At 36.7% G+C, this 26185-nt stretch overlaps 1 protein-coding gene across 10 annotated transcripts in view; it reads right to left on the bottom strand.

The window, feature by feature from the left end:
• Positions 1–346: 346 nt before the first annotated feature.
• LOC150099238 (uncharacterized) overlaps positions 347–26185 on the bottom strand; it is an 825097-nt gene continuing 799258 nt past the window's right edge. For 8 of the 10 annotated variants that reach the window (XM_090403353.1, XM_090403348.1, XM_090403349.1 and 5 more), the window contains 3 exons: positions 7055–7138; positions 5645–5738; positions 347–1038 (listed from right to left, as the gene is read on the bottom strand). In XM_090403353.1, coding sequence (XP_090259479.1) covers positions 5694–5738; positions 7055–7138 — 129 coding nt within the window. In that variant the 3' untranslated portion in view covers positions 347–1038; positions 5645–5693. The remainder of the gene's footprint in view (positions 1039–5644; positions 5739–7054; positions 7139–26185) is intronic. The other 2 variants (XM_090403355.1, XM_090403357.1) reach the window with 1 other exon arrangement.

Genomic DNA, 26185 nt, shown 5'->3' with positions numbered 1-26185 from the left:
ATCTCTTAAAGTTTTCCTACATTTTTTGTTTAATGTTTATACATTTATTTGTATAAACAGCATCCTTGAGGTTAATTCATATTAAACATGTTATAAAAAAAATCAGCTAACGCCTTTTTATTCCCGTATACGGGGAAAATGAACAGGAGAGAATAACAGAGATGGAAGGGGTTGCAACAGTATTACTGGCTGCTACACCGTATATTGTGCTCTTGAAGTTTATCTCTCCTTTGATCATAGTTCAAAATCCCCAGCTTAAATTGGCTTTTTGTGAATGAAAATTATTTAAACTATGGATATATTTCTGTAATAAACTACATATAAGTAATACATATAAGCTATCAAATAATATAATACAGAGCTTTATTATTGTATTGTCTTTTTGTACATTCATTAAATCAAACTTCCATGATTTCTGAAGAAACAACAATCCCACATATGTATATCTCAGAACTGAAGGCATTCCGATATACATATACCCAATGTCCACAGGGCTTTGATTTTCTTAAAAAAAGTTTTTTATTTCCTCCATAAAGCAAATGGTTGGGATGAATGAAATGTTTAAGTTATTTTTTCTAAACTGAGCACAGATGAAATGATGGTTCAGTGTTGAGTAAGAAATCAATATAACATCTACCTCCTTATAAATACCATGCCAACACTCTTATCAGTATACAGACACAAATCACAAACATCACAGAGACACACACAAATGGTTTGAAGTATTGTACAAAATCTGTGGATATTCACACTTGATTGTTGTGCTATTTTAGTTCACCTTTTAGGAATGCACAATTTTAAAATTCTCTCCACATTTTTTGGCCACCAGAAAGTCAAATGGTTGGCTACCATAAAACAGTTCAGTGCAAAAAAGTTTTAAACAAAAATTCACATGCAATCCACCAACATGACGCAAGATGGCAGCACCAGTCAACCTCCATCCCCACAGTTCATAGAAGCAGATACTACTCCATTCATGAAGTATACCTCACTTTTCTTTTAGATAAAGATGGGCATTTTTGCTTGATCTTCACACTCCTGCAATAAAAAAAAAATACTGTAGAAATTAGATAAAAATGTATCTACTAAATGCAGAAACAGTGAATGAATGAGTAAGATTATAACAGAGACCCTATAATGAGTCTTTTGGTAGTTTCATAGCCCAGAACTTTTTGAGTTTCAAACCTCAGTAATCAATCCTGTCAATGAAAAGAATTACTGTTAATGAAATACTTTTTATGGCTTATCACAACACAGCAGTTAAAGGACTTAATATCTTCAAATCCAATATTCTGCCTGCAATAACCCTCAAAAGACTGCTTCAAAAGAGAAAGATTATTCTGAAAATCAGCTTATGCTCTACAGAATGCTCCTAATTTAAATAAATTTAAATGTTTAAAAAATTGTCAAATAGATGTGACTATCATCTTTCATTTAAATCAACAGAGTAACTAACCAACCTTTGGCTGCACCAAGTGGATGCACTCAAAATATTTGAATACCTGATATGTATCTTCAAGGAATGTACAGACTGTTGGAAGTTTTTCTACTTAGTTATACTATAAATTAAAGATACCAAGACATTATATACTTGGTTTAATCCTTTATCGAAATAAACAAAGTTTGCACCATGCAAATAAGAAAAGGGTGATCATTATGGGTGATTTTAATTATGGCAATATAGACTGGAATGATGAGATAGCAACTGTAAGTAAAGAAAATGAGTTTCTTGAGTTATTGAGGGATCACTACCTCAGACAGTATGTAACAGAGGACACGCGAGGATTAAGGGTTGTGGATTTGGTCATCTCATCAGAGGATGTAATTATAAATGAGGTGTCAAATCATCCACCAATTGGTGAGAGTGACCATGAGGTGACTACCTGGGTGGTTGCCAGCAGTGCGAGGGCCCCTGTGAGAAAAGGGTATCTGTGGAACTACAAGGGGGGGGGGGATGATTATGAAGAGCTCAGGAAACAGTTTGCGGGTGTAGGGTGTAACATGGAATGAGGAGTTAGCTGGAAAAGATAGATGCAATGTCTAAATGTATTCCAAGGGTGAGAAGGTTAAATAAGGTAGGTGTGAGATGGATGAATAAAGAGATTAAGTATGCGATACAGAGAAAGAGGGCATTGTGGAGGCAGCATAAGAGAAGTGGAAATAACCAATTCCATGAAGTCTACAAAGACCAGACAAGGAGGGTGATTTGGTTGGTGAGGGTAGCGAAAGTGAGGTATGAACAGCAGTTAGCTAATGAAGCCAAAACGAATGCTAAGGAGTTCTTTCGATATGTAGCCAGCAAAAGAAAGAATGATTATGGAAGGATGACACTGATAGGATAAAATGGTATAAAGACAGCTGTTGCAGAATGTGTGGTGGAGATACTTAATGAGCAGTTCATAAAGGTCTTTCATTCTTGTGAATGTGACTAAAGTGATATACTTAGATTTTGCAAAGGTTTTTGATAGAGTACCTCATGATAAATTGATAGTCAAACTAGAGCAGATGGGGTTGGATATTAGATTAGTGCATTGAATTGCAGACTGGCTATCTGATAGGTATCAACAAGTTGTGTATGGGGGAGCGATATCCAGGAAAAAGAAAGTCACTAGTAGAGTGCCTCAGGGGTCTGTTTTAGGGCCATTACTGTTTAATTTGTTTATTAATTATATAGGGTGAAGATTTGGATGGAGATATTCAGTTGTTTGCAGATGATGAATAGTTGGGATGAACCATGAAGAGTAGTGAAGATGTTGTGGCCTTGAAAGAAGACGAATAAATTGAGTGATTGGGCATGGAAATGGGGATGTGAGTTCAATGTTGCAAAATATAAGGTTTTAAAATTTGGAAAACAAAGATGGGATGTAGAATTTATGCTTGGTGAGGATATATTGTTGGAGGTGGAGGAAATAAGAGATCTGGGGGTGATAGTAGATAAGGATCTGAAATTTAGGGGACACATAGCTAAAATTGTGAAGACAACACAAAGGCTTCTGGGAATGATGTGGAGGATACTGACGTGTAGAAGTAGGGAGATTCTTGTTCCTTTGTATAAGGCTTTGATTAGGCCACATATGGATTATTGTGCCCAGATTTGGTCACCTGGTTTTCAGAAGGATGAAGAGATGTTGGAAAGGGTTCAAAGGCAACTGACTAAGGTAGTTTCTGACCTCTGGAATGACAAGTATGAGGAAAGATTGAGAAGATGCAATTTGCAGAGTGTGGTGGACAGGAGGAAGAGGGGAGATATGATAGAGAGACCTACGTGTTGGTAAGGGGTTGCTATAGGATCAATGCTGGAGAAGTTCTACAGAAAACAGTGGGAGATCAGGGATGGTCATCCCTGGAAACTGTATAAAGAAGGTGTGAGTAGGGGAATGAGAGGCAGGTTTTTTTCGTGCAGAGTTGTAAATGATTGGAATGCCTTGCCTGAGATTGTGGTGTCTGCAAGGAGTTTGAATGTGTTCAAGGCACGGTATGATGAGCTGTGTGTGTGTGATAAAAGAACCTCCCAGATGAGTCTTTGACTCCATGAGGTCTTGGGATAATAATAATAATACCTTAAAGTACCTCCACTTAATGAAAAGAATTACTGTTAATGAAATACTTTTTATGGTTTATCACAACACAGCAGGTAAAAGAATTAATATCTTCAAATCCAATATTCTGCCTGCAATAATCCTCAAAAGACTGCTTCAAAAGAGAAAGATTATTCTGAAAATCAGCTAATGCTCCTAATTTAAATAAATTTAAATGTTTAAAAAATTGCCAAACAGATGTGAAGCTATCATGTTTCATTTAAATCAACAGAATAACTGCCAACCTTTGGCTGTACCAAGTGGATGCACTCAAAATATTTGAATACCTGATATGTATCTTCAATAAATGTACAGACTGTTGGAAGCTTTTCTACTTGGTTATACTATAAATTAAAGATACCAAGAAATTATATACTTGGTTTAATGTTTTATCCAAGTGTTAGCAAACAAAGTTTGCAACTGAAATATAATCAGGACAGGGCAAGCTAATGACTTCACATCACTTGCCTTAGTACCCCAGATGTCACAGATCGGAGATCCAATCTGTGACGTGTGTCTGTCTGAATGGTAACAGTAAAACATGTATTCTACAGTTGCCCTGCATATTTGGAACAGATTATGTAATGTGTTGGGCATTCCATTATTTACAACATAACAGGTTATTTTTTTTACAATACCCACCATCTATTAGCAATGGGAAGAGAATTTTGATTTTTATAATTAATGAATTAAAATACTATTTATGGAAGATTAGAAAGAAACATGGATTTGAAAACCAGCAATATGACATCCAAATGCTTTATAATATTGTACTGTGGAAATTGCATTGTTCAGTCAGACAATTTTTGTATTTAGAAAGAAGCATTCTAGAAGATATCAAATTTATCACTAGATGGTGTAGACCACCCACATTATGCAATATTCACCATGGGGAGATAAAATTCTGTCTATTCTTGCTATAAGAGGTTTTTTAAATAGTTCCATCCTGTTAATTCAATATGGTCTTATAGTCAATTGCAGGAATGACTGGAGAGCAATCCCAGGCAGAGAAGGCCAACTTAAGGCAGTTTACCCAGATGGGGCTAACCACCTGGGTATTAGTCATCTTTGTGCTTTAATTTCAATTGGTTTCAATTAAATTCTTTTCAATTCTTTTGGTTGTTCATCTACATGAGATTGGTGAAAAAGGAAAACTAATAGTCTTTGGCTATATGATGATATAAAAGAGATGAGGCCTTTTCTCTATCTCTCATGCTATCCATCTGTGTTTCTTTCCCCTAATACTATCAAGCTCTCTTGCACCCCTATACTAACTACTCTAGGCCTATGATGAGCAACCCTTTACTTTTTCACCTCAATAAAGGTCGAAACTGGTCTGGGTAGTGACCCTTCCCATAATGCATAGCATTATACATACCCGTAAGGATATGTGCTTTGCATTATGGGGTACTAAGGCAAGTGATGTGAAGTCATTAGCTTCTATATATGAGTTGCCCTGTCCTGATTATTTAGGCACAAACTTTGTTTGCATACACTTGAATAAAGGATTAAACCAAGTATATAATTTCTTAGTATCTTTAATCTAATGTACAGGCTATTGGCACTTTTCCTCCAAATTAATCAGTTATCTGTCAGGACTCCAATATTGTCAGATCTTATCTTCTTATTATTACATAACACCTCTAAGGACTCATGGACTCAATCAATGTAACAATTTCATTTCCCTTGTTTCTCATACTTCTAGCATTCGTATACAAACATAACAGCTCATTCCTGGATCTATAGCAAATTTCGCTGATACCGCTTATTAGATATGACTTCTCCATACTTAACTCATGCCATTTCTTTTTCTCCTTATTCATCTTAGAACTTTCTTCAAATCCAACTGCTTTCCCTTCATCCTAGGTCATCTCCTTCCCTTTTTGTCTATACACACATTCACATCCTCTTGGAGCATCAACCTTCCTCACGCTGTGTTCCCTGTCCACCCTGAGCCTCCTTGTTTTCCTGTTTGTCTTGCACACTTGTTGTCTCATTGTCTACACTCATGCTACCCACTTATTCATTCATAAACACAAAAAAAAAAAAAAAAGATATATACTCACTGTTCTTGCGGTGAGTGGCAGTGATTAGCTGTTCTACTGACAGTGGAGGTTAGGGGTCTGGCTTGGTTGGGTGAGGCACAGGAGGCAGTGGACCCTGATCATTAAGAAGAAACAAAATTGTAAATGTACGTTAAGTAGGTAACCTAATAAAATGAATAACAATTAAAGATGACAAAATAATTAAAACATTTTTTCTGTTAATATCCAATCATCAAGGAAAGCTAGCCATCATTAGCTTTGATAATAAACACATTACCACGGTGACTTAAAATAAAATCACCATGATGATGATGTTTATAAATTTAAAACTGTTTATCTTGCATTAATAAGAAAATTAAGAGAAATTATTAGCAGTCTGGTTTATGATTATTTATAAAATAAGTGTAAAAATCAACTGCAGAAATAGTGTGAAAATACTTTATCATAATTTTTCAGATATAATGTTTTTCACTGCATACTGTTATTAATATTATTAAAGTTAGGTATTTTTTAGTTTGTGAGGATTTTATTTTATGAACTATTTTAAAATCAGTCATATTATTTAAGGAACTAATTAAGATAACTCTGGCTTTGTGGTTGTAAATGGCACTTTAACTTATCAGTAGGATAAAGCTTTCCTCCTCTATCCTGTTAGATACCAATCCTTTGTCAACCTTATTTTAGATATTCTGATGCCTTCATTCTAATAAGATTTTATTTAATAATTATGCAATAATGATTTTATATCTAATTTTATACAGTCTGTATTCAAATAGACTATATAAAATTTGAATGGTATCACAGAAACTTATATTTCAAGATTCTTAAGTTTTCTTTGTTGAGTTTGAGAAATTTATCTCTTTGCCATTGATTTCTTTAGGTGAGAGTTTTCAGAATATTTTGCTTTCATATAATTTGAAGTAACATACTAAAATCAAAATGAAATGAACAAATATATGAATGAAGCAACTACTTACTGAAATTCAGTGTGATCAAATTTCTAAGGGATAAATGAGTGATATCAAACCAAGTACAATTAATACTCTAATTATCACTGATCACAAAATTATCTAAAATACTTTAATAGTTAAACATGTGATGATATTATTATTCACAATAATATCATAATCATAGTTGCTATAAAACATGCTTCAATAATTTCAGAGATATTAAAAGGATATTGCCTGCCATTCAGCAGAATTTTGATGTGATGGTAATGAATACTCATCATAATATGAATCAAGAAAACAATAAACAGTAGCTGAAATAATGCAGTCAAAGAAAACGTGAGCAAGCTGGACAGTTTTACTAAGAAAATGTATAAGAAAGATGAAAGTCATCTGAATCATGCATTGAACACCTCTGTGCCCATTCTAAAGAAGAAAGAAAGAAAGAAAAAAAAAGAAAGTTAGAATGAAGGGTTTCTCTTACCACACTAGGAGGTCTCCATCCACAGCCAGGTAATGGTAAACCATCGGGACCAAGAGGGCAAGGTGCATCTAAACCAGGGACGCCCTACACAAAGGAGGAAAGGGAGCATCATTCGACAGTATTTTTTGTGCAGAAAGTGTTGTATGATTTATGATTTGTTCTCTAAGGGCAGCAATTTTGTTAGGTATAGATATTTTTGGTTTTCCTTTAGAAAATCCAAATATATATATGCTTGAAATCAGAAAATGATTATTTGTTTTTTCTTTTTAAACTTTATAAGCATTGTTGAAATACGTCAAAATGAATATAATTTTAGCATATTTTGTCCTGATTTTAGTAAAGGCCAGTTTAATTTAAATTGAACTTTGAGAGAGAAAGGACTTATTACTCAAAGATCTAGATAATCTAGATCTTGTATGTATGACTGATATAAAAATATAAACCTGCTTCTTAGATTTATATTATTACATCAGTCATCATTATATAAATTTCATATTGGAATAAAAATTATAAACCCATATTCCAATAAAAAATAATTTATAATTAAAAAAAAAAAATACTGCAAAAGCAGGGAAAAAATGATTGGCTTTTCTGGCTCAGGTTTCTATTGTCCTCTAAGCAGAAAACTAGATAAGAGATAAAAGCATATTTAAGATATTGATTAAAATTTTGACTTTGATCATGACATTTCCTCCCCTAGTTTAATCTAGTTAATTAAACATTCAGCCAGGAGAAACAGCTAAAGTGGGGATTTAAAATAACAATATAATGATATGAAAGAAAACAACCTCTTCACTTTATGTTCATAAATCAAAATGAGAAATAAAGATATAACAGATGATAATGAATGACATGGAAGCAGAAATATTTAGGAAGAGAGATTTGAATATCTGAATGTCACGAATGCTTTTAATGAGAGAAGAGAAGAGAATTGTATGCAGGAAATGAGTTATATTTCAGCAGGCATCTGAAGAGATTGCTATTCTCTGAGCAAATGAATCTATTGAATCAAGAAACTAAAACTGCTAGAATGAAAGGTAACAGGGTGCAGCATATTTATGAAGCATATAAATATTTAGGAAGAGAGGTTGGAATATCTGAATGTCATGAATGCTTTTAATGAGAGAAGAGAATGGTATATTTCAGCAGGCATTTGAAGAGATTGCTATTCTCTGAGCAAATGAATCTATTGAATCAGGAAACTAAAACTGCTGGGATGAAAGGTAACATGGTGTAGCACTAATAAGAACATTGACTATATATTATTATAATTATTTATATCTGACCTCCATGGAGTCAGACTCATCATGATCAGTACACACTCATACAATGCTTATCCAACCATGTCTTAAACTGATTCAATGTATCTACATTCACAACACACTCAGGCAATGCATTCCACTAAACCAGTGCTTCCCAAACTTATGGATACACAAGGTCCTCTTTGCAAAAATTAAAATATTTCATGCCCCGCCCCCTGCCGGGAAAAAAATCGCAATACAGACATATATTATTATAATATTTATTGTATTTATATTCAATACAATTTATATTCAGCATTTTGGTTTGTAATCTTTTTTGTGTTTCTTATCAATACCTTTGAAACGAAACTTATACGAATAAGCATATATTTATTAAAATATTCATTAATCGCCGAAATACACAAGAAGCAAAATTTGTTAACCAACACCAATGTGTGATTTTTTCCATTAAAATATAAAAAAGAACAAAAAAGAAATAATAAATAATAAAAATTAAATACATTTCTTTTAAGATTAAAAAAAATCTACTTAGTCTTAAAACATTTTAAATTTGTTTTCATTATTTCACGGCCCCCCTCAACAAACTTATGGCCCCCAAGGGGGACACAGCCCACAGTTTGGGAAGCACTGCACTAAACAACCACTCTCCATGCAACAAACCTTCTCCTCACTCCTCTGCTCATACCCTCATACAGTTTCCAGCGATGTCCTCTTGTTGTACCCCCCACCCCACCCCATTCTATGAAAAATCTCTCCCATGTCAAACTTATAACAACCTCTGACTAGCTTATATGTCTCAATCATATCCCCCCCCCTCCTTTTATTCAAGAGGCTTTGCAACTTACATTTTCTCATCTGTTCTTGTACTCCACATTCCAAAGACCACCTTTGTGAATCTTCTCTGTACCCTTCCCAATATCTCCTCATCACCATGAAAAACTGGCAATCAAATCTATGCATAATAATCCATATGAGGCCTGATCAAGGTCTCATACGTGGCATCATAACTCTTTACTTCTGCATGTCAGGGTTCTGCATCATTCCCATTATCCAATGTGATGTCTTCACAACCTGTGCAACGTGGCCCTGGAATTTTTTGACCTTGTCCAATACTAGATCTCCCATCTCCTATACTTCCTTTAAAGTTTCCCCACCAAATGTATACTTTGTATCCCATTGTTGCTTACCAAATCTCAAAACCTTACACTTTGAAACATTGAACTGACAGTTCCACTTACATAAGTTAGTAAAACATGATCTCAAATCGTATCGCCTCTTTGTCATTTTCATCCACCAATTTCGCCATCTGCAAACAGCCACACATCACTAGTTACACCCATTCCAATATCATTAGCATACAAATTAAACAACAATAGTCCCAAAACTGACTCCTGCGGTACATCACTAGTGACCTTCCTCTTTCGGGATACTGTACCCCCATATACATCTTTCCGATACGTACCTGACAGCCAGTCACTGATCCAACTCAGAAGTCAGTTATCCAATCCCATCTATTTCAATTTATTTAACAGCTTATCGTGTGGCAGTCTGTCAAAAGTCCTTACAAAGTCCAAGCACACCACTGTATATGCATCTCCCCTGTCCAAGGTATTTGTCACCTTGTTATAGTACATAAGTTAGTAAAACATGATCTCCTTTAACAGACCCATGCTGATAATCACAGAGAATACTGCTGTTGTCAACTCATTTTTGTGTCCTACTTTTAACCAATCTCTCCAGTATGTTCACCACAACTCCACCAGATATACAGATTGGTCTATAATTTGAAGCTACAGCCTTATCAAGCTACACCTTTATGCAGTGGAACAATTTTACCCTCTTTCCACTCCCTTGGAACCTGTGCTGTTGTAAGACTATTATTAAACAGGCAGGCCAATGCTGCTGCCAGTTCCCTGGAGCATTCCCTTAAGATGCAGATATTTCATCAAATCCTATCGCCTTATTGACATTCAAGGTTATTTATTTTCTCAAATACCGCCTGCTCATTCACAATTAAGCTATCCCCTCCTATATCCTCTACACTTAGGTTCCTCATGATTCCACCGTGATTACGATGAAACACCCTTATAAATTGATCACCAAATATCTCAACAATGTCTTCTGCAGCAGTTACCATTCTGCCATTTTCATCCATTAATATCATCCACTGTGATCATTATTCCTTCTACTTTCCACATATCTAAAAAAAACTCTAGGGTTTTGCTTTGCCTGATTTAGCAATTTCTGCTCATACTCTACTTTTGTTTTCGTTACTAGCTGAGTCACTTTTCTGGTTTGTTCTTTATAATCTTCATGTAACTGATTATTACCATTATTCATCTTGTACATTCTCCAAAGTAAATTCTTTTCCAGATTTCATACTTAAGCTCCTCATTCATCTATTTTATACCTACCTTATTCAGCCTTTTGGAATACACTGATGCTGTTATGTATTTCTTTGTCAGGTCCTAAGCAGCATTTATTTCCTTACTGCTCAACTCCTCGTTCCATGCTATAGCTCCAAGCTGTCTCCTATGCTTGTCATAATTACCAGCCTTATAATTCCACATATATCCTTTTCTCACAAAAGTCTGCATATTGGCTAGCCACAACCCAGGTGATCACTTAATGATCATTCTCACCAACTGGAGGAAAGTGTGACTCCCAACTGACAATTACAACCTCTGATGAAATGATCAGATGTAAAACTCTTGATCCTCACGTGCCCTCCTTTATATGCTGCCTGAGCTAGTTATCACCCAAGAACTCGAGAAATTCATTCTCTTTATTCCCAAATGCTATCTCTTCATTTGTATATATATTTGTATATATTCTATACCACCATAATTAAAATCACCCATAATAATTACCCTTCCTTTGTTCACTATTCCAAGTTGTTTATACATTTCTTCATCACCACCCTCCACATTCCCAGGCCTATAGCAACATGCAACTAATAAATATGTCTTCCTGTCAACCTCCATGTTACACCACACTTCCTCATAACCATTGCCACTATTTTCCTCTTGTCTTGTCTGAAGCTTTTCATGAACCATTGAGTTTCTTAGCTGTGGACTTCACAACTGCAACTGTCTTGAGAATAAGGTGGTTGGTCCTATGCCTCCTGGTGTGTCCTATGTTTGTAGATGCGTGTGTTCATGGGGTGGTTTGCCTGTTCTGGGGAACGAAAAACCCGAGTTTCCAGGTGAAGAAAGTCCCTACCTCCATATGAGATTGGCTAACTCACCTTTAGTCAAAAGAGACTAGATAAAGGTTCCTCACTTCTTGGATGGGAATCAAGCTCAGGTCTTTTCGACCAAAGAGCTTCGTCTATATTGACTGAGCTACAGAGGCTCTTTCATGTCTACCTTATGTGGACATAATTCCCCTACTGTCATCAGCAGCACTCCAACTCCCTTCTTGTCCTTTCTATCCTTGCAAAAAGTACTGTATCCTTCCATTTCTATTCCCTTTCTTCTATTAGAATATCATGTTCATTCAACCATGTTTCACTTATATCAATGATTTTGGAACGAATAAACTCAATCAGTGAAACCATTTCATCTCCCTTATTTCTGATACTTCTGGCATTTGTAAACAAATACAATAATTCATTTTTAGGTCAGTGACCAGTCCTATCCAAGCCACTTGTTGGTTGTGATTTGCCCAATCACCTTTATCATCACTTACCACATATATCTGCTCAGTCTCAACTTTTCCACCCACATCACAATATACTCCATCTTCATACACACATTCACTGCCACTTTCAACATCCACTCTCCCTATGCCATGTCTCCCTGTCCACTCAGGATCTCCCCCCCCCATTTCCCTGTTTCTCTTGCATTCCCATTCTCTCTTCATCTCTCATACTACTACTGTTTCTACTGCCAAGCACTTCTGTCTCTTCAATACCATTCTCCTGATTTTTCACTTCATCTCTTGTACACATCACGTGCTGTACTTCCACACACTATACATCCATCTAGCAACACTTTCTCCAGTGCACTCACTCCAAAGCCATTCAAATGCAACCCAATACACCTGTACAATTTCATTCTTCCTTCAAACATGCCTCCCTTCTCCTCACAAGGCTCCACTAGCATACCATTCAGGATTTCGGCTCTCCATCACAACTCATCATTGCCATACCTCGGTAACACACTGACAACCTATCCAACTACACTGTTATCTTTCACTCTTCTCAATAACCTCCTAATATTCATCCTCGCATGCTCCTTATGTCCACTTAGATCATTTGTCCCCACAATCACCACTAATTCTCTTGCTCATTTCTTCCTCATGTGCAATACCTAAATTGTCCTACTCATTCTTCCTCCTGGATAGCAGACCTTTTGGACTCTCTCATTAACTAATCCTCTAACTATGGAATCTCCATATACTGCTATCCTGGAATCACTTGTCAACTCTTTTTTCTTTCATTCTATTCTCTTGCACACCTTCATTAGTTTCCAATAAACATCTAATATCACTCTGCATATTCCTCATTTCATTTTTCATTTTCAATAACTGTCGAAAGATATACAGTATTTTGGAAGGAGGACAATAGGGAAAATGGGGTTGGGAAAAGTTAAAAAAAGCCATATTTTGCCCATGCAGGATGGAGAAGTGGGGGATAGGAACTGTTATTTTTAACTTATACATCACTTAGTGAACAACTAAACTTATATATTGGCAGAGTTTTATTTAGGTTTACTGAAGCATCCTTCTCTAACAGATTCTCAATTTACCACCTTAAGTTTTTCCTCCTTTGTTGCTTCAAAGTGACAGTCAAAATTGACAAAATCAGAACTCTAGGTTTAACCTTTTAACTGCTGATTTTATATTCTACTGGCATTGTCCCATGTGCTGAATTAATTTTGCAAAAAATTTATAAATAAAATCAGTTAAAATTCTTATGAAGTAAGAAGTCCAGACAGCATCATACACTCTTGATATACACTTGTTCATTCACAGAAATGGCAATAATAGTGTTTTATAAAATTTGCATAATCAAGGGGTGTCCACTTGATTAAGTGGACACCCCTATGCTGCATGAAAAATTGAGTTAAATCGATTTTTCATCGATCGAGTTAACTCGATCGTAGCAAGTCACCATTTTTTTCTGCGCTCAAGTTAACTCGACCATCGAAGTTAAAGGGTTAAAAATTAATCAGGTATGAATTCATAAAGTTTTTTTTTTTTTTTTAGAATCTAATATTCAGCTCAAAATTTTTTCTTCTCTAGTTTATTATGTTTCTCCCCAACTAGGAGGAGACAAGCTTATCTTAACATTGGTTTCAGTTTAGTTAACCAGTTGTAATGTTATCAGCTTCTGTATCTGTGTATACTACACACAGTTGACTCCTATAACAAACTTGTATGGACCACAGAAATAGCTTATTATACGAGGGTGGTCTGAAAAGTTCTCGGCCTCGACCATAGACGGCAATGCTATTGGCAAAATTTTTTTTTCTAAGTTGGTACATCTGTCATAAGCATCCATGTGAAATTGCAAGTCATTCTATCGAGTAGTTTGTTTTATACAGCTGTCTGTATCCCTTGAAATGGATAAAATTGAGTATCGTGCTGTTATAAAATTCTTTGTAAAAGAAGGTTTAATGCCAAAAGAAATTCATTCGACGTTCATAAAAGTTTAGGTACTCTTCTCCTTCATTTACAACAATTAAGAAATGGGCGGCCAAGTTTAAGCATGGCCATACCAGTCTTAAAGATGATCCACATGAAGGACATCCAAAAAGTGTAACACCACCAGAAATCATTGATCAAGTGCATGATATGATATTGGATGACCGCCGAGTCAAAGTGCATGAAATTGCTGAGACTATAGACATAGTCTCAGCAATTTCATGTGCTTTGACTCGGCGTAGGATATATTTTGTATGAAGAATTGCAAATGAAAAACCTTTGCGCAAGATGGGTGCCATGCTTGCTCACAGCAGATCAAAAACGCACTTGCATTAAAATCTCTGAGCAGTGCTTGGAGTGTTTTAACAAGAATAAAACTGCTTTTGTGCATTGATTTATTACTATGGATGAGACTTGGATTCACCATTACACACCAGAATCCAAACAGCAGTCAAAACAGTGGACAGAAGCCAGTTGTTCAGCACCAAAGAAGACAAAGTCGGTTCCATCAGCAGGAAAGGTCATGGTATCAGTGTTTTGGGATGCTAAAGGCATTTTGTTTATTAATTATCTTGAAAAGGGTAAAACAATAACCGGGGAATATTATTCTGATCTCTTAACCAGACTAGGCAAAAAAATTCGTGAGAAAAGACCTGTTTTGCAGAAGAAAAAAAATCATCTTTCATCAGGACAATGTGCCTGCCCACAAAGGTGTTTTGGCAATGGAAAAATTAAGGGATCTGCACTATGAATTGTTGGAACATCCATCCTATTCCCCAGATTTGGCTTCCTCAATTTTTCCATTGCCAAAACACCTTTTCGGGCAGGTTAGTCAATGTTTTTCTTTGAATCAAGAGGTGATTGCAGCTGTAGAGGGGTATTTTGCAGAAGCTTACTGAGAACCACTACAGGGACGGGATAATGGCGCTGGAGCATTGCTAGAATAAATGTATTGGCCTTAAGGGAGATTATGTTGAAAAAGAAAAATAATTTTGAAATTTTAAATTCGTTTTTTCATTGTTAGGCTGAGAACTTTTCAGACCACCCCCGTAGAGGATAGTTTGTTATATTGAATTTTATTTAGCACAACAGGGGAAGAACGAGAGGCCATCCTTGGAAGCTGTATAAGGTGGGTGTGAGCCAGGGAATGACGAGTAGATTTTTTTGCATGGAGAGTGGTAGGTATTTGAAATACAATGCTTGAGAGTGTGGTTAGTGCAGGGACAGTGACTGTATTTAAGTTTAGGTGTGATGAGCTGTACCTGTCAGAGTGGGACCTCTCACAATGAGTCTCTTGGCTCCATGGAAGTCTGTTAATAATAATAGTAATAATAACATTGTATCTATGAATATTTGGTTACAGCAAACAAGTTTGTTTTAGTTCTTTTTGCTATAGTGAGAGTCAGCTGTATATACTTTTGGAAAATAGTCTCAAGCTGTACACCATCCAACATTTTCAGGTTGCAGAAATAATGAACTGCTGGAATTCTTGAGGGATAATTATGTCAGTCAGCATATGATAGAACTATGAAGTTCAATAGTTATGGACTTGGGTTGCAGTGTTGGGGATATCACTGACCGAGATATCATTTTTATCCTTCAATTGGTAAGAGTGATCACATGATTTTGACTTGGGAAATGTGCAGGTATACAGTGATCTCAAGAAGAAGAAGAAGAAAGGAAAGTGATTATTTAGCACAATCACCTGTCTTGTGGAATTACAAGGCAAATGACAGGATTGAAATTCATGGGGCAGAGCTTGGAGCAGTACCATGAAATAACTTAAAGGGGAGGAGGAGGAGGAGAGAGAGATCAGCAATATTGTGGGGGATAGTTAAGAATAACTTTACAGCAGTGGAAAATTGTATAATCCAGAATGAGAAGGATAAACATGTTTGGAGCCAAAAGTAAAACAAATGTCTAAGGAAATCAGACAGGAATGCAGAGTGGAGAAGAGGATATAAGAAAGGTATAAAGAGAGCTGGAGAGTGAGATGTTGCATGTGGGACATGAAGTTCAAGCTAGAACTTGTTGAAGCTAGTCCTTTTACTAGTTCAAGCTAGTAAAAGGTCCTAGATGAAATCACAAAGAAATTCTTTTGCTATGCATTCAATAGATGGAGAAATGACTGCAGAATGATTTTTCTGGATGAAGTGGATGATTAGGCTAATGGAAATAACCCAATAAAGCCATCATGATTACTTGACCAAAGACTAGAGACCGCAGATATGAGCGTCCTGAAAAAGATCAGAGGCATGAACAGATGGCATCAATGGCAATATCATATTAAAAACGAGGATATTAGGAAAGAACTTGACATTGCCAGCATCCAGGAATGCGTTAGCAGAGCTAATTTAAGTGACTTCTGTTTAAGTGACCATACTCAGGTGGTATGGTCACTTAAACAGAATGGGCGAGGAAAGATTAGCAAAACAAGTGTTCTCTGAGAGGTTGGCAGGAAAACGACCCAGACAAAGACCAAGATATAGGTGGATTGATATGGTACAAAGTGCCTTAGATGATAGAAATATAAGATCTGATAATGTTGGAGTCTTGACAAGTAACAGACTGATTTGGAGGAAAATTGTAGATAGGAAGTTAGTAATGATGTAAATTTTTCGTGTAGTGCTATCATGTACACCCCTTGAGGGTACATGCCAGGAATTTGATGATGATTACTTTAGCAGAGTTTTGTTTTGAAGAGAAACAAGTATTACTTCTATAGGGATGGGAAAGATTGAGGAACAGAATGAATGAATGAAATGAATATGTTTAAAATATTGTCATGTTGGAAATTTAATGGAGTATAAATGACACTGGGAAAGGTTTAAAAACTATTTTAATTCTTTCAACATTTCATCTTGGTCATGGAGACATCTTCATGACTAAGACATCATCTTACAAACTGACACTTGTAACACCCAATCCTTTCCCAGTACCATTTATACTCCATGAAATCTACAATATGATGTACTCCCAGTATTTAAGCCTTAACACACTGTTTAAAATACCAAGTGCTCTGACTCTCAACAAGGCAGTCAGACTAGGTGAGATTTTGCCACATGTTTTAAAGAAATATACCAAGAAACTACCAGCACTACAGTTATAGTTGTTCAGTGAAAGTCATGCAATGAATACAAATTCAACACGACTGACAAAATTCTTTATACACCTCTGACAGCTCATTTAGTTAAACAAGATTTTAAGAATGTAATCACACTACCTTACATCAAGAATGTTACAGACCAAGTGGCAATATTACTCCATGATGACAACATTAAAGTGTCTTTTTTGTCATTGTATATAATCTCCAGGTTCATACATCACCGAAATCCCCACATGATCATCCCATGAAAAAACCACATGTTTATGAGATTTGTTGATCTTGTGACATTTGCTATGTATGCCAGATGGGAAGGTCTGGGGAGATTTTCATGCCTGAACATGTAAAAGACATTGAAAAAAAGAAGACAGCATAAATCAGGTTTGGCATCCCTTACAACAAACACAGGACATTAAATAGTTTGGTAAGAACCAAAAATGCCATACATTGATCATCATAGTTTTACAAGAAATTCAAGGAGATCCCCACACAATATAACAAAAATCAAAGCTTAATCCTACACCATGTTTGGTCTCCTTTCATTAAAAATTGAACTACTATGGACCTAGGAAACAACACATGCCAAGCTACAGAATGCAATAGCAACAACTAGCATTGTTCCAACATATATACAGGGTGTTCGGGATAAATTTGACATATTTATAATTAATTATATTTTTCCGTAAGTTACATGTATTAACACACACTTCTCTTCATTTAAAAGTTTGGACCCTTCTTCATTCATATACAAGATGTCAGAAAGGATGGATAGCTGGAACCCACCTGAATCATGGAAGAGAATAACTTGTATCATGATGATTCGTGCCCACCATCAAAATAAGGATATTACGACTGCTGCCCAATGCTCCCTGAATACAGTAAAAACAATCAGGCATGAACTAGAGACTTGCAATGGTGACTACGAGGATGTAGCAAGAAGAAAGATCCCTAGCAGACGATCTGATTGCGTTCGTACAGCAGAATTCCTCGCAAATCTGCAGGAACAGGTGTTGAAGAACCCTGGCATTGGAATTCGGGCTTTGTTCGTGGAGTTGCTAACTGTAGTCAAGCCCTGGATAACAAGGGTAGCCAATGGTAGGCCGTATGTATGGCAGCAGGATTCGGCCCCTTGCCACACCTCTGGGAAAAGTCAAAAATGGTTGTCTGAAAATTTCTACGACTTCACCAGTCCAAATGTTTGGCCTCCAAACTCCCCAGACCTTAACCCCATGGATTATTTTGTATGGGGCGCAGTTGAAAAAGACACCAATCGCACTTCCAGTAATACAAAAGCCCAGTTAATGGATAAAATTAAAACAGTTTTTGCGGCCCTTCCCAGGGAGACTGTAGCATCAGCTTGTTCGAGGTTCCGAAGCAGAATTGAAGCTGTGATCGATGCTAATGGTGGTTATTTTGAGTAAATCTTGTTGATAGTATTGTAATTAACTCTGCCTGTAATGTTTTTTTGTCAATTCATTAAATTTAATAGATACAAAGAAGATTTTCTTTTTCCTTACGAAACTGTCAAATTTATCCCGAACACCCTGTAGAGTAATTAATTTAACATTTATTCTGGTTACTGGTTTGTATGTACCAATCGTGAAGTTCTGATAACATCTGCGATTGTAATTAATATATTGTAATTACAATTAATAAATTGTAATTACCTCTGATAATGTAAGTCCGAGGACCTCAATGCCGGCCTGGGTGGCCGAGTAGTTAGCTGTGTCCGCTCTCTCCAGCCAAGAGGCCATGGGCATGGATGTTTGTGATTGTCCTACAAACTTTGTGTGGAAAGGGAATCTGCGACACTACCACTTATTCTAGCAGAAGACATCATTGCCAAAACCATGTGAGGTATGGCAGTGACCATACAGAGTCTACGGACGTCAAATGCGAAAAAAAAAATTTTTTTTTGAAGGACTTATGAAACATATAGGGTTATATTTGTTCATTTTCTTAAACTTGTTATATGTCTAAAAACATGTTGTCTCAATACCAGAAAATTTTCTACAGAACTGCTAAAGCACAGAAACTTATGTATTCATAATATGTTTATCCTAGGATAAGCTGGATGTGAAATTTAGCCTAGAGGAGGAAACTGATTTCTAAAGGATATCGAATCATTATCAAAAGTAAATAAGAGTGAAGTAGAATAGTTCACTCTCGCTTACTTTTGGGATCTCTAGGGAAGTAAAGAAGTTGGTTGTTGATAACCTTCTCAATCACTTTTGAGAGTATTGAGGTGAGAGTAATTATTATCATTATTATTACACCCTTGACGGGGGTTCATTCAATTGACAACATATTTATCATACAGAATCTTAAATTCCTTAACACTCCTTGCAATAACAACAGATTCTGGTAATGCATTCCATTGACTGACAATTCTCCATGTAAAAAATCTACTCCTCACATCCCTCTTCACCACACTTTTACATAACTTCCAGGAATGACCTCTGGTTTTTCTCCTCTCACCTTCTACTCTTTTTATAATCCCCCTCTAGATTAATCTGATAAAATCTTCTCACTAACTTAAATGTCTCTATCATAAATCATATCACCTTTTTTCCTCTTATGCAATCCACATTTTTTCAACCTTTCTCCACTCCAAAGTCCCAACATTGTCTTAGTCACTTGTCTCTGGACTCTCTCCAGTGTCTCCACATCACATTGAAAACCAGGTAACCAGATCTGAGCACAATAGTCCAAATGTGGTCTGACCAGCAGGGCCGCCCTGTGCAGGTGTGCAAGTTGTGTCCCACATGAAGGTGCCTGATCAGGAGGAGTGCCATTTCAAGACATTTATCGTCTTGAAAATTTTTTATATTTTTTTCATTATAAATTTTTATACAATGCTCCTATTTATGAAGTAAAACTTTACTACATAGATTGCACAACTTAAAATAAACAGTAAGGTGATAAAAAATGAACAGTAAACAACCAATCAGCCACTTTGCTTTGACATACTGTTTCATGAGTGGTGCATCAAAACAAGTTTGAACTGTGTTGTGATTTTTTTGTGATATTGAAAAAACAATTTTTTTTGAGATGCTCTATTTTTGTGTACACATATGTATTTCTTGTATTTATATACTGAATAAATAAAAATTCCTTTAAATTAATTTCATTTTAATTTGTAAATTCTATTTTATGGGGGCGATGAAATATAACTTTGAACAAAGGCACCTCTTATCCATGGGACGGCACTGCTGACCTGTGCCGTATACAGTGACACAACTACTTCCTTATTCCTACATATTAGAATACTTCTTATTATAGGAGCACTACGATGTGCAGTCTTTGCAACACTAGCACTATACCCTCTAAACTTCAGTCTACTGTCAACCATCACTCCCAAATCTTTAATCTCATCCGCTTCCTGCAGTACAGTACCATCGATATAGTACCTTATATTTTTGCACTCCAAAATGCACCTTGCACTTACTGATATTAAAACTGCAACCCCATTCCTTTGTCCAAGTAAAAAGTCAGTTCAAATCTTCCTGAAGGGAATTAACATCAACAGTGCTACTTATAAGTCTACCAAACTTTGCATCATCAACAAACAACCGAAGATCCCCAGTCAGTCTACATGATATACTGTTTACAAACAAGTTAAACAGTAGAGGCCCAAGAACAGAACCCTGGGGCACGCACTGGTCACCCTCCTTTTTTGGGACACTGCTCCATCATACACAACCTGCTGGTATCGTTCAGAGAGAGAAAGACAATCTCCGATCCATCTAACCAATATACTACCTATTATCATCCTCTGTATTGTACCAACTTATCATGTGGTACTCTATCAAATGCTTTTGCAAAGTCCAAGAATATCACTGTATATGATTCTCCCTTATCTAACACACTTGTTACCTTAGCATAAAATGCAAGTAAATTACTAAATTACCTGCCCTTTACAAATTCATGCTGACCATCATAAAGAATGCTATATCCATCAACCCAATCATGAATACTATTCCTTGCCAATCTCTCAAACACCCTGACCACAACCACAGTGTGGTCAAGGTGTTTGAGAGATTGCACATTTATACATTGCACATTAATGGTTGCACAGTTATACAGACTGTCCTATAGTTGAAGACTTAGTTGGAGTCTTAGAACCATGCTTGTGGAGTGGTACTATTTTGGTCTCTTTCCACTCCTTAGGAACCTTATTCCAATGCAAGACTTTCATTTAATAACCAGGCCAAGGGCATAACCAACTCTGGTGAACATTCCTTAGCATATGTGGTGATATATATAAGAAACATCTGCCTTGTATAAGAAACAAGGCAGATGAAATGGTTGCACTAATTGCATCTGTTCACCCAAAGATTGTCGGAATAAGTGAGACATGGTTGGAAGAGGATGACATCCTGACAGGAATACAGATGGAAGGGCATGATGTGTTTCGTGAGGATAGAAGGGGAAAAAAGGGAGGGGGAATGCTATTGATGATAGAGAAAGAGTTATGTCCATACAAAGTAGAGATGCAAGACGGAAATAGTGCCAGTGGTTTTGAGGCAGTAGGGTGTGAGATAGAGGTGAATGGAATCAAAAATACTTGGTGGGATGTTGTTTGTTATAGATCAGGTAATGTGAATGGCGGTGATAGTGAAATGTATTAGCCAAGCAAATAAGAAAAGGGTGATCATTATGGGTGATTTTAATTATCACAATATAGACTGGAATGATGAGATAGCAACTGGAAGTAAAGAAAATGAGTTTCTTTAGTTTTTGAGGGATAACTACCTCAGACAGTATGTAACAGAGGGCACACGAGGATTAATGGTCTTGGATTTGGTCACCTCATCAGAGGATGTAATTATAAATGAGGTGTCAAATCATCCACCAATTGGTGAGCGTTATCATGAGGTCATTACCTGCATGGTTGCCAGCAGTGCGAGGATCCCTGTGAGAAAAGAGTATAAGGGGGGTGATTATGAAGAGTTCAGGAGACAGCTTGCAGGTGTAGCGTGGAATGAGGAGTTAGCTGGAAAAGAGATCAATGTAGCTTGGGGGATTTTCAAAAACTATCTAGTAGATGCAATGCTTAAATGTATTCCCAGGCTGAGAAGGTTAAATAAGGTAGGTGTGAAATGGATAAATAAAGAGATTAAGCATGTGATATAGAGAAAATGGGCATTATGGAGGCAGCATGAGAGAAGTGGAAATAACTAATTCCATGAGGACTACAAAGACCAGGCAAGGCGGGTGACTTGGTTGGTGAGAGTAGCTAAAGAGAGGTATGAGCAGCAGTTAGCTAATGAAGCCAAAAAGAATTCTAGGGAGTTCTTTTGATATGTAGCCAGCAAAAGAAAGAATGATTATGGAAGGATGACACTGATTGGAGAAAATGGTATAATGACAGCTGTTGCAGAATGTGTGTTGGAGATACTTAATGAGCAGTTCATAAAGATCTTTCAATCTTGTGAATGTGACTTCATTGAGAGATTGAGAGCAGTTGATGATGGGGAGGAGAGACTGACTGTAAGTGAGCAAGAGGTGTTTGGGGAGTTGAGTAAACTAGATGTAAATAAGGCTGTGGGACTTGATAATATATCACCGCATATTCTGAAGGAATGTGCCAGGGAGTTGACACCTGCCTTGACATATTTTTTTAATATGAGCCTTGCACTTGATCAAGTTCCTAAGGAGTGGAAGGAGGGCAAGATTGTGCCACTTCATAAGGGAGGTGATCGAACTCAAGCATCAAACTATAGGCCTATCTGTGTGTCAGGTGTTGTGGTTAAGTTGTTGGAGTAGCTTGTGAGAACTAGGATCCACAGTTGGATTGACAACAATGGTATTATCTTTGATGAACAGCATGGATTTGCTAAAGGGAGGTCATGTTTTAGTAATCTATTTACTTATTACAATAAAGTGACTGCTTCCTTGGACAGAGGAGAAGGATACACAGTAATATACTTGGATTTCGCAAAGGCTTTTGATAGAGTACCTCATGATAAGTTGACAGTCAAACTAGAGCAGATGGGGTTGGATATTAGATTAGTGCATTGGATTGGAGACTGGCTATCTGATATCTGATAGGTATCAACAAGTTGTGTATGGGGGTGCGATATCCAGGAAAAGGAAAGTCGCTAGTGGAGTGCCTCATGGGTCTGTTTTAGGACCATTACTGTTTAACTTGTATATTAATGATATTGGCGAAGATTTGGATGGAGATATTCAGTTGTTTGCAGATGATGCAAAGTTGGGATGAACCATAAAGAGTAGTGAAGATGTTGTGGCCTTACAAGAAGACTTGAATAAATTGAGTGATTGGGCACGGAAATGGGGATGTGAGTTCAATGTTGCAAAATGTGAGGTTTTAAAATTTGGAAAACAAAGATGGGATGCAGAATTTATGCTTGGCAAGAATATATTGTTAGAGGTAGAGGAAATAAGAGATCTGGGGGTGATAGTAGATAAGGATCTAAAATTTAGGGGACACATCGCCAAAATTGAGAAGACAACACAAAGGCTTCTGGGAATGATGTGGAGGACACTGACGTGTAGAAGTAGGGAGATTCTTGTTCCTTTGTATAAGGCTTTGATTAGGCCACACATGGACTATTGTGCCCAGATTTGGTCACTGGGTTTTCAGAAGGATGAAGAGATGTTGGAAAAGGTCCAAAGGGGACTGACTAAAGTAGTTTCTGACCTCTGGAATGTCGAGTATGAGGAAAGATTGCGAAGATGTAATTTGCAGAGTCTGGTGGACAGGAGGAAGAGGGGAGATACGATAGAGACCTACAAGTTGGTAAGGGGTTGTTATAGGATGGTGGAGAAGTTCTACAGAGAATAGTGGGAGATCAGGTGAGAACTAGAGGTCATCCCTGGAAACTATATAAAGAGGGTGTGAGTAGGGAAGTGAGAGGCAGGTTTTTTTCGTGCAGAGTTGTGAATGATTGGAATGCCTTGCCTGAGAGTGTGGTGTCTGCAAGGAGTTTGAGTGTGTTTAAGACACAACATGATGAGATGTGTGTGTGATAAAAGGACCTCCCAGATGAGTCTTTGACTCCATGAGGTCTTGGGGTGATAATAATAATAATAATATCTCATCCATTCTCACAGCCTTATTCATATCTCATACACCTCTGTTTCTTTCACTTGCAATTCTCCTAATACTTGTCTCTCTTCTACAGGGTGACCATAAAATAACTTTCCCTCTTTGGTGGAATCTGTAGCTAAAGCCAATAAAATGAAACCAATAAAATGAAATGAATGAAACCAAATTTTATATTGAGACTTTTGAAAGTATGGGGAAATGATTTTCGCAAAAAAAAAGATTTAGTACCAAAATTCGCCGACAGAGGAAATTTTAGTGCTGGCAGAGCCGAAAACAAGCAGATAATTACACTGAAGGCAGATAAAATGGAATAATAATATTTCGATGGTGTAAGCAGCCGCATCACTCATTCCAGCTGGATATGTGGCACGTTACAATGATAATAATAATAATAATTAAACTAAAACAACAACTTGCGAGAGACACAGAAATTAATGTACTGATTGAACTCACAGGAAATAATGTTTTAGAAACTTAGAAAAAAAAATCTTGGTGCTAGTGTTGCCATCTATGGACGAGGCCGAGAACTTTTCAGACCACCCTCGTATGCTGTATTTTTATCATGAAATGAGAGCCATGATTTTTTAGAGAACTTCGGTTTGGAATAAGGTTGGGAGTTTGCGGTGGAGTGGGGAATGAGAATCCTTATTCCAGTAAGGTTATTTTGGTTATTAGTTCAGATAAGATGCTTGGAACAGGAGAGCAAGAATAGTAATCTTGCCATGGAAAAATAGGTGTAGAAATCCTGGGGGGGGGGGGGGAATCATCATCCCATTTGGCACTTATAGTGCCATAAAATACAAAGCTGAGGTGGCTGGGATTATCTGGTATTCTGGGAAATTACACAATATTTCATCTTATCAATGACATAACATAACATTAGCAAAAGTGAATAATTTGATACATAATCCAAATAAATGAAATTAATATAAGTAATATTACTAATCATAAAAAAGAAGAGTAATTTGCAAACAGTACCATTTTTGGAATAATAGTTTTATTTATTTTTTATGGTAATCCCACCAACACAAGTTTGAAGATGTGCAGTAAATATTAACATAGCAGTCTCTTTCTTTTAAGGTTAGACGGTGATCAGCATTCATATTTATGAATTTAGGGACACAAAACACACCTGTTGAAAAGATTATTTTACGGATTAATAATAAAATAATAACTTGACGTTTTGACCGCTGTATTGAGGTCATCATCAGAAGGATACACGTGTATAAGAACCAAGCTACATGCTGTTGCACTCTATACGGGTAAATTACATCTACGTGATTAACTAATCTTTTTTCCTAGCCTGCCCTCTAGTGATAAAAAAAAAATAATTACCACACGTACTAGGATTCTTCTGGAATTATATAGTTCATGTTGTTATATTACAATTATCTTCTGGATTTGTACAGGTTGCTATTGAATGTTCAGGAGGAAAAAAAAAAAACACTTCACCAAGACTTCTTGTATTCAGATTTTTCCTTGTGATTGCTATGAAGGTTGCAGATGGGTCCTCCACATTCTTGGAATGGTTACACCATCATTTTTATTCAGATTCGGATCATGTTTGAGCATTTCACAAGCTTCCTTGAATTTCCGCTCGAACCAGGTTTTGGTGCGGTGTAGGGAGTCGGTACCTTTCCAATCAATTCTGTTATATGTTTGGAGTGCGTGGTCAGAAAGGGCGGTTTTTCCAAAATGGAGGTATTTTATGTGTCGTTTGTGTTCATCCTTCCTGATTGGGATGGTTCGCCCCGTTTCCCCTATGTATAGTATGTTACCTGTGCAATGACATTGCCAGTGGATTGCAAGGGGATATTCAGTTGTTTGCGGATGATGCAAAGCTGGGAAGGATTATTAGTAATAGTGCAGATGTGGTAGCCCTGCAAGAGGATTTGAATAAGCTAGATAGATGGGCAAATGAATGGGGGGTGTCAATTTAATGCAGCAAAATGTAAGGTCTTGAGGTTTGGGAAACATCGATGGGATGCTGCATACTCTATGGGAGGAGTTATACTGGAGGAAGTAGGGGAGACAAGAGATCT

This window comes from Typopeltis vanoorti, chromosome 14 (genome assembly GCF_054136105.1).
Source record: "Typopeltis vanoorti isolate ZY-2024b chromosome 14, IOZ_Tvanoo_1.0, whole genome shotgun sequence".
NCBI lineage: Eukaryota > Metazoa > Arthropoda > Arachnida > Uropygi > Thelyphonidae > Typopeltis > Typopeltis vanoorti.
The sequence above is the reverse complement of the archived record's forward strand: the minus strand, read 5'-3'. Positions and strand labels throughout refer to the sequence as shown.